The sequence below is a fragment of the Dreissena polymorpha genome, chromosome 4 (genome assembly GCF_020536995.1).
Source record: "Dreissena polymorpha isolate Duluth1 chromosome 4, UMN_Dpol_1.0, whole genome shotgun sequence".
Lineage (NCBI taxonomy): Eukaryota > Metazoa > Mollusca > Bivalvia > Myida > Dreissenidae > Dreissena > Dreissena polymorpha.
The window spans coordinates 30,886,505-30,896,781 of NC_068358.1; the positions used below are offsets into that span (position 1 = coordinate 30,886,505).

Sequence of the window (10,277 nt, forward strand, 5' to 3'; positions counted from 1 at the left end):
TGTCTTGAGAAGAATGGCACGAACAAAATGAATGCATTAACGTGTCGGTGATATTCAAATCAGATACAATTCAATAAACTGATAACTGAGCCATAACCAATGTTTCAAAAACAAAACCGTTCAGCAAGTAAACCAATTTGGTTAAATGTCTGTCACGAACCTAAGGAGGCGTTTTGGGGTTTGTTTATTGACCACGTGCCCTTCTGAACCAGGGTACAGCTAGCTCTTAAATATGTGTTGGGCGGAGTTGTGTCTTTATATGAGTTTGGTTTATGTGATCCCAAAGTTCAATGTTAGTATCAAACCTGCTGATTTTTTCACGAACAGCGATCAGTAAAATCGGCAAACTAAAACCAAACGTTGAGACCGTTTGATTAAATTACATGTAATTGCATAACTCATTTTGTGACGGTGTCTTATTCAAACGATGACAGCAGATGGTGACCTTTTACACCGACACAAAAAAGGAATTGTTCATAGATAAAGGCATTTTGTCAAATGTGTAGGTAAATACCTTTATTTTTTAGATCTTAACCACGAAAATCTAATACCCATAATACTAACACGAATAGAGTATATGGAATGAAAGAAAACAGTCTGAAAAAAGTTTGGCTTAAACCAGCGCCCTTAGGCATTAACTAAGTTTAACTAAAACAATACAAAATGCATGCGTTAAATTCTTTATATAATTATCCACGTGTTGAACCACAATTTAACGAAAACACCATACACATTCAAACATGTAAAATCGACCCGCGTGTGTCACGCTTTGTAATTGTGCCGTGCTCTGTGAAAAATGGGTTTAATGCATGTGCGTAAAGTATCGTCCCAGATTAGCATGTGCAATCCGCAAAGGCTTATCAGGGACGACACTTTGCGCCTAAACTGGATTTTTGTTAAGAAGAGATTTTCTATAAACGAAAAATTCCATAAAAGCGGAAAGCGTCGTCCCTGATTACCCAGTACGGACTGCACAGGCTAATCTGGGACGAAACTTTGCGCACTTGCACTAAACCCCTTTTTAACAGAGCACGGTCAATTGTATAAATTTCAAATGATGGATATTCATAAATGAAGCTTTATTATCAGTGCCGTACGTGGTTGTTGTTATATAGCTACCTGAATATACGTTTTGAATCTCTGACTAAATCGGAAAATAATGATTTTGATTATCTGTGAATAAGTTCCTTTAAATAAAACATTTCTGCCTAATTGTGTTTAAGCATGTTCTTTTATTAATGTTTTGATGCATTAAAATGCGCCACTTGTATCACATATTGTACACATAGTATTACGATAAATATTAAAAATTGATTATTGATTTAGCCGATTATGCAGTCAAATGAACATTTGTTGCCTGAAACATGTTTTTTGGCTGTATGAAATTTAGTTTATCCATGTATAAAACATGTTCGGCAATTCAAATATTCAAAACATTGTCACAGTCTCATTAGCAATAAACACGTGCGCCCTCGCAATTTATGATCAATATTCTTTTCATCTGAGTCAATAAGCATCACAATGCCTGCATATGGGATCATATTTATACAATAAAATTTGAATTAGAAATAAAATGAAAAGATATTGACTTTAAATATTGCCTCCAGAAATGTAAATAAAGAGGTTTGCCATTAACAAACTCAGTATAGGATCAAAAATAGGCTTAACTCATGAATGGTTTGATATAATTACACTAGTTTTAGAGCTTAACATTTTCCACGTTAAATGGAATTCTAATAGCTTTTAAAATTATGCTCTTATAAGCAACAACGACTTAAAATCAAATGTATACATCACAAAAACATGAGATTTGCCAACACACATGAATTTCATATAGAACAGACAGAAAATATAAGTACAGCTTTAAGTGTATTCGACATTTATACGTCCGACATATTGTACTGTATGTATAAGAGCTCTGCGTTGAACTGAACATACGCATACTGTAATGTACATCCTTTTTCATTAATGATACGCTGTAATCTTTAATCAAATCAAGATTGTTAAAGAAAAAGAAGAATTAATTGATGCTTCGTTTTAATCAGGTCTGGTGTTTATATTGTTTTAAATACTACAAGAGACACATCCTACCATTTGTGTAGTTTTTAAGTTTTAACAATAATAGTAATCTCATACAACTGTTTGCAGTGCTTAAAGAACTTAAACCAACACTTACCTTGAAATGACACCAGTATCATTAAGAACAATATAAATATTCCGCTGCACCGAAGACTTGTCATGATTCCATATCCAAAGAACAGGTCCGAATAACACAATAAACACAATGCTCTTGTTTCGAATTGTTTATGTTACATCAACAAATTCGCAGTTGTGTTCGCACTTTCTTTCAATACCTATTTCATAAGCTGTCCCTTTACAAATTATCAGCTGTTAACTGTTTTAAATGAAGCTGATTAATTAATTATTCCATGTTGTAATATACTTAAATACACATAGCTTAATTTCTTAAGTAATTTGCATATACATTCATGCACAGTTTTAAGTTTTTCATCACCAAACACTATTTCAACAGTATCCTCTTTTTCAAAAAATATCACATGCTATGAATCCACTAGTGTTTTACACGGTGTTGCACGTTCCGCCTCTAACTTCCTAATGTCCTACTGCGTCTGTTCCCATCATTGTGCCGTCCATCGGGGATTACTAGGCCGTGTTTATTGTGCTCTGAGCTATAACTGATCCTCCTCAATAAGACTGAGGCACCGTCAAATCGGTTTAAGGTATTCCACGATGCTTACAGTTCACTCTTCGCGACAGGATTATTCCACTGAAATAAACAAATAAACAATTTATATTGTGAAAGTAAAACTTAACAATACTTATATTGTTTCTGTATTGTCTCGTTTGTGTATGAAACAAAATTAAATATATATTATAATACTATAAAATATATAACATATTCTTGAGTCATTGTAAAAAATAGAATAAACCATACCTTCAGCTCAATAATATAATAATTATGCTGCTTTTATTTTGCAACAAAGAATATTCGTATTTCATTGACCTTGTTACTGAATTTAATAAAATGACATTTTCGTACCACTATGCACAGATCATATCCATGTATATGCATCGATAATATTCCATCATCAAATTATGATTTAATATCGAGTTTTCATACTATTCAGATTTTCTCAATGAGAGCAGCGGGCTACTATCGGAGTTGGCAAATGAGGTTGCATTTCCCTGTTTTATTTGCCGATAAACTTTGCAATATTTGCTGCAATCCACCTTACAGCTGTCTATTTTCCGATAGTGAGCCAGGCTCCGGCGTTTGTTAAAAGTATATCTAGTCGTGGTTTAAACATTTATCGGATCGCAATTAGACAAGAGTGTCTACAACTGCATGGGTGCAATTAACTTCAAATCTAGAATTAACAATCTATAGAATCTGTAATTGTTCAGACAATGTCTATGTTGCAACGTCAGATTGTTTATAATAAAATTGGGATTGACATGTTCAAGGTTTCTATGTGTTTAATAGGCACTTACATGCCATCTTAAATCCAATCTGAAACACGTATAACAATACATTTTCAAGATGTGCTCGCTTTTTATAGTATAATATCAAAGTCATATTAAATAAGCAGCGTTTTGATAAAACTGGGCTTAATGCACAGGCTAATCAGGGACGACACTTTCCGCTTTTATGGTATTTTTAGTTTCAAGGAAGTCCATCCTTAACGAAAATCAAGCTTAGGCGGAAAGTGTCGTCCCTGATTAGCCTGTGCGCACTGCACAGGCTAATCTGGAATGACACTTTCGCACATGCATTAGGCCCAGTTATCTCAGAACTTGCACAACATCTCTATTGGTCATTTAACCTAAGCCAGTGCCGACCCTGCTTCCGCTGGTCCATTAACAAGTGGGTTTTTAGTTTTTTTACCGGCGGACCGTCACCCTACACTCCGACACCGATTCCGTTTCCGATTCTGCATTCGCGTCTGAGACATCCTCCGATCGCGAACCTAACCTTTTGGTCATTTCCTGAGCTTGCATTATATTGTCCGTTTTCTTTTCGAAATATTTTCTTAATTTCTGTTGCTTCGCCTTCCCTTTTTCGTTCGAAGCATCCATTTTCCCAGGAAGCTGCAACTCACTTTATAAATCGGTCTTTCAAGCGACCGTAAGGGGAAGTTACTCTTTTCTACTTTTTTAGCCAATCAAACAGCTGTTTTTTGGGGAAATTAGTGATTGTCAGGGAAGTAACCAATTATCGTTAGCAATTGTTATAATTGTCAACAAACAACTCAGTTGTCGCTGTTCTGCGAAAACCGCGTAAGTACATTTTTACAACTTTTCAATAGGCAAAAAAACATTTTTAAAATATAATAATTTAGATGGTCTAAAAACGGAACCAAATATTAAAGAGAAAACTGCGTAAGTCCATTTTTAGAATTAAAATGACAACTGCAGGCTTTTATATTTTCATAAATAAAAAGTATGCCCATTTTGACAAAGACTATCTTAATTAATATATTTTAAAACTTCAAAAAATATTTAAAAAATGTTTTTTGAAAAGTTGGAAAAATTGACTTACGCAGTTTTTGCAGAAACAATTAGTGCACCAATGAGTCAGGATTTTCTCACGTGCTCATAACTATGCCTTCCGATTGGATATAAAATCCAGTACCGTGAACCCGCCGTTCTTATAAAAACAAATAACAATTTGCGCCAAATTTGACTTACGCGATTTTCTAAGAACAGCGACGCAGTAATGTTATGATTTCTGTCAAACAGCGTAAAATGGGTGTGAAAATCATCTTTTCAGGATTCAAAAATCTAAATTTATTTTTAAAGGCACGCGCAGCTGTTTGATATTTGTGAGCATCATATCGTTCATGCGGGAAACTGCACGCTCTTGATTTGCATTTTTGCGGGTAAAGTCGACCTTCTGCGGGAAACCCGCGATCCCGCGCTCTAGATGCATCCCTTACGGTTATGCATCATTATTTTAACTTCATATCACTTACGAAGCTTAATATATTCATGTTTCTTATAAAGTAGATTTAAGTAGATTTTTCTATTTCCTGATTCGTCATAATTATATTCAATTATATCAACAGAAAATTAGTTAATCGCTCACAAAGATTATCACTGTTCAAAATATTCCAAAAGCGCACTAACGTTCATGAGCTGCTTTCCCATATACATTCAAGTGTAATTCAATGTAAGGCTACGTACGACTTATAATACACAGTTTTTTTGGATTTATTGAATTATTCTTTATAATTTAATATTCTTTATTTCTAATGTTTTCTTTATACGTACTTTGAAATGACGTTCCAATAAAATTATGTACTTATTTGTTTTCTTGATAATGGATAAAAGCCTTAGAAATATAAGACATAATTGATTAAAATCGTAGCGACAAAAATACATACAAATGCAATAATATAAGTCCAAACTTGTCGCTAATATTGTCTATATTAAATATTAGTATTTAAAGATTATGGTTAATCTATTATTTATATTCCAATTAAAGCATGCGCTGTCGCAGTGTCATTAAAATTTGGTCTTGTATAATCTTATGTTGATAAATACATGTTCTCAAAATATGCTTAACCTTGCTTTCTATGTAATATAACCGTAACGATCTTTGTTTTTATCTCTTAGATGTGTAGTATTGCTTTTAAAACGTTTTCATATGATAAGTTATTTTGCAAGTGGAAAATTGTTATTTCTTTATCCCATTTATGCCTAGCGTCCTGAAAAAAGGACATTGCAAACAGGGTAAACCCAGATGAGACGCCGCATAATGCGGCGTCTCATCTGGGTCTGCGCTGTTTGCTTAAATGAATTTCTTTATGGAATATTCTAAATATAGAAATAAATATACTTGACACCCCTAATTTTGGAAATAAATTGATCCAATTTAGAAGGATGGGAGAGTCCACTGGGCATAAATGGGTTAAATTACTTCCAACGTAAAGTTACGTCAGTAATATCACTAGTTGTCATTTCAGACCATTATTCTCAAACTCGTCCAGGAAAATTGTAAGTACTTGTAAGCTTGCTAACTAACAATTGTATTGAACTCATTTAATTAAATACGCTATTAAATTGCAAGCCCTGTCAGATCCTATCAATAATCAATCATTTAATATTTGTGAATGTAGTAAACATATTCTTCGTTTTTACCAGTATATGGGATTGTAGCTGACTCATATGTTTCATCTTATATCACAAAAAAAAGAATTGATTTAATTCACCATACATTTAATGTAATGGGTAGGATATATCGTTTCATCATGCATAAATGTATTAAACACATTTGATAGCACAACTACATGACTAATCGGGATGATATTTGAAAAAAAACAACAGAGTTGTATTGCTGTTTATATATTCTAAAAACGAATTATTCATTGTATAAAAAAAGCATTTGTTCGTTATGCATCTTAAACAAAGAGATAAAGATATATAGAGCTATTTAGCTTATCAACAAACGTTCTTTACTCGTGCTTTTAACAAATGTTCCCGGATCATGTTTCATCGTACACTTCGAAATTGCTCGGATTGAATCTTACATATAATTTATTTGAGTAATAATGCATTATGGTGCATTTGCATTTATACATGTATGTTTGTGAATTTTGGTGTAAGCGTGGCTTTCGATACGTCATTCCATCCGCTTTAAACCCCAATACTTTGAATTAGCAATTCAAAAGCGATGACAAAAGATTTGATCAGGTTTTTTACGCAGAGGTTTGTGTATCGTCCTGTACTGTATTGGTCGATTGCCTAAACTGAGGATGAGATTTGGTTAATAAGAATTTCTCTCCTTATATTGTTTCTTCAGTTCCATTACCCCTTTATATTATGTATAGCTCAGATGTAATCGTTCCCTTCAGATTGGCTTAGATTTAATAGTACACTTCAACATGACTCTTATTTGACCGCTCACTCCAATAGACCTCTACGTAAGTGATGTGGATAATGACATCAGTCTTTATTAAGCTTTAACGGGGCTGTAAACTTATGTATTTAACGCTCGCATGGAGAATCCTCTGAAGGTTTCAATGGCTAATAGGATGGGATACTGGATAAATTTCACTTGAATTACTTTAAAATCTAATCGGATATAAAACCAGTCATTAAATATTCACGACGAATGTGATGCATAACCACTGATATAATCTTAATGGACATTGTAAATGGATTCAGTGGAGATGTTTAATGCAGCAAAAGTTCACTCTACCTACGCCGTTAATAAATCATAAACAACAAACTTCAAATGTATAAATTTCATTGTATATACATATCCTTAGTAATAGCGGTCACATTCATTTTTTTCTGAAAATAACTGCAATATATCCACAACAGTATTTCTGCAAACACGATTGGTGTTACAGAGTGGGAATAAAAAACGTCTTACACAGATATAATAATCCATTGTGCCTCACTATAATTTATTTTACAACAATTACAACTACTAATTATTATTTTCAACGAAATACCAAAAAGAAATAAAAACAACTTACATTGAATTTAATGTGCTATTGAATGATTGTATGAGCAAATATAAGTTTTAATAATCGTTGCCCGGAATAATAAACACATCCAACAATTTAATGTGTTCTACAATAATCAACATAATTATGATAGCCAAGCAAGAACGTCAGAGTGCACGATAGCCATACTTTATATTCACTATATAATATAAAAAACAAACTAAAATGTTATTAAAATTCGTTTAACTATTAAAGAGCATAACTTTGATGTAAGAGAGGCAAAAACCAAGTTTTCTTTTTCAGGAACCAGTAATTGAACACAATAAATTACGAGTAGAAAATCCAGAATGATATTAATAAGTATACCACCTCTAAAGTAACGAAAAAACAATATAAATGCTGCGGACATTTAAACTGTCAAAGAAACTTTGTAAAGTCTATAAAAGAATACATGTAATTAAGCACCCACTGTGTTTATAGTCATATGAACGTATACAAATCACACGAAATGAAGGTACAACCATGTGTATGTATAATATGTAATTTGATACATATGTGAATTTTGAATAATACGAGAATTAAAACGCTTTGATTTAAATCACATGGATTATTACACAACATTTATTGCTAAATAAAATAATGTTTTTATTAATCTTTATACAGCCTTACAGTTAAGTATATATTTCTTAAGTTTTTGTTTCACATACATTGTTTATACATACTATTAACTTCCGATCACCAACTTGAGAGAAACCTTGTTTGGTCCTTATTTATGGCAAGGAACACATTACAGCGAGACACAACACGCATGTACTAGTATCGACACTTAACGAATTGTTTGACAATAGACTAGTCATTTTAATGAGTTAATTATGAAACAAAACATATAACACATTGTACATATCAAACCCAAATGAAAATCCGTTTTGATTTACGCAATCGTCACTCAAATATTCACGGACATAACAAGCGTGTACTTCTAAAACCAATAATTAATTAGTTACTAAGCGATATTTAATCCACATTTCAACCGTAAACTCGCATGATGAATTCAAATAAGCCGTTGAATAATTAAATTGCTTGCATTTTGTTAAAGGAGCTTATTTACAAATTGTAGAAATGTACATCTTCCAAAGTTGTGTCACATATTCAAAAAAGTAATAATTATCTGGGAGCGCAATACCATTGGAGACGAACACTCACACGTAAAAATACTGTTTCGTTGAATAATACTCATCATTGGATTTTGAAAACAATTAAAACATGAACCGATTGAATTATTGTGAACGATTACATGTTTTTTCTTTAAATTTTGTTATAGCCCATGGATCACTAATATAAAGTATAAAACATGCGGCATCAATTAGTTCAGTCCGTTTGGTCAAGGAATAGCTTTTGAATCCAAATTGATATCCGTTCGAACCCGCGAGAACAAACTTTACAAGCTATATAAGTGTAAGTATTATGGGTCTCTACGGTTCGATGGTTACAATGTACACGAAAGAAGGCATTTTCTGACATAATTAAAAGAGAACCATATTTTCTCAAGTCCTTTTAACGACTTTCCATGAAAATAAAATGCATTGGTACTTATTAAAATTAAATAGTATAAAGAACACACATTTTGTCAGTAAAATAATGTTTTTGCAACAAATTCATTAAAAATGTACATACATTGAATTACACTGTCGATCATACTGATATGTGTATACACAGTCTCCGCAAAATATCATGTGTCATCAATTGGATTAATGGGCTTTTAATTATATGCTTACATCGTTGTCAACGCAATACTGAAACCCAGTGTTAATGTTACACTGCCCTTTTTTCAATTATGCCTTTATATTGTGAAGACTATTGTTGTCAGAGCATTTAATATTCATACAATATACTTGCCCTAACAATCTGGGATTAGTAAACTCTACGTGATCAGTATGGCGATAAACATCAATAACATACATTTTCAGGTCGTGATATTTGAAGTCAAGCTGTGCAACGTAAGTAAGCTCTTTCGGTGTCGGGGTTAAACATCATATTTGTGGTGTTAAGTGCATAAATATGAACAATAATACAATGAAAATAACCTACAACATTGTGGGAGCAATAAACATAATTAAGGTTTATCAGTGAAAAATAGTATGAGTTTAGGATAAATAAAAATGTTATAAATAAACATTTAAAACGAGCCTCTCCCAATAGGAAAACTCACTTACAACACCGCTGTGTATTGTTATTATAAAGAATAATGTCAAACGGGGTCCTCTAACAACGTGATTTGCGTTTATTTTTCTGTGGGGAAGTTATGGTAGTGAACACACTCTAAGAACAAGAATAACCTAATCGTTAAACAAATATACTTCCCGCAAATTAACACATTCTTGCGGTTTGTCGTTGTGGGGGCAACTTCGCTTTTTATGTTAAAGGGGCCTTTTCACAGATTTTGGCATTTTTTAACTTATTCATTAAATGCTTTATATTGATAAATGTAAACATTGGATCGTAAAAGCTTCAGTAAAAAATCAAGAATAAAATTAAAAAAAGGAAAAGAACATTGCCCGGAGCAGGTTTCGAACCAGTGACCCCTGGAGTCCTGCCAGAGTCCTGAAGTAAAAACGCTTTAGCCTACTGAGCTATTCCGCCGAGTACACATATTTAACGTATTTTATACCTTATATAGGCAATCTTCGTAGTTTCACAAAATTAAACGACAAAAACAGAACTCTCCAAATTATTCAATCGTTTCGCGTTGCAACGCTTTATAATTTTTAGGTTTTAAAATCGTCAAAAGATGCATATAATGGC

At 32.8% G+C, this 10,277-nt stretch overlaps 1 protein-coding gene across 1 annotated transcript in view; it reads right to left on the bottom strand.

The window, feature by feature from the left end:
• The window catches only part of LOC127878320 (uncharacterized), an 85,944-nt gene extending 82,770 nt beyond the window's left edge, over positions 1-3,174 (bottom strand). Inside the window, exons 1-2 of the mRNA XM_052424843.1 lie at positions 3,062-3,174; positions 2,177-2,788 (exon numbers count right to left, since the gene is read on the bottom strand). Of these exons, the coding sequence (XP_052280803.1) occupies positions 2,177-2,240 (64 nt within the window). The 5' untranslated portion in view covers positions 2,241-2,788; positions 3,062-3,174. The remainder of the gene's footprint in view (positions 1-2,176; positions 2,789-3,061) is intronic.
• Between the last annotated feature and the right edge of the window lie 7,103 nt (positions 3,175-10,277).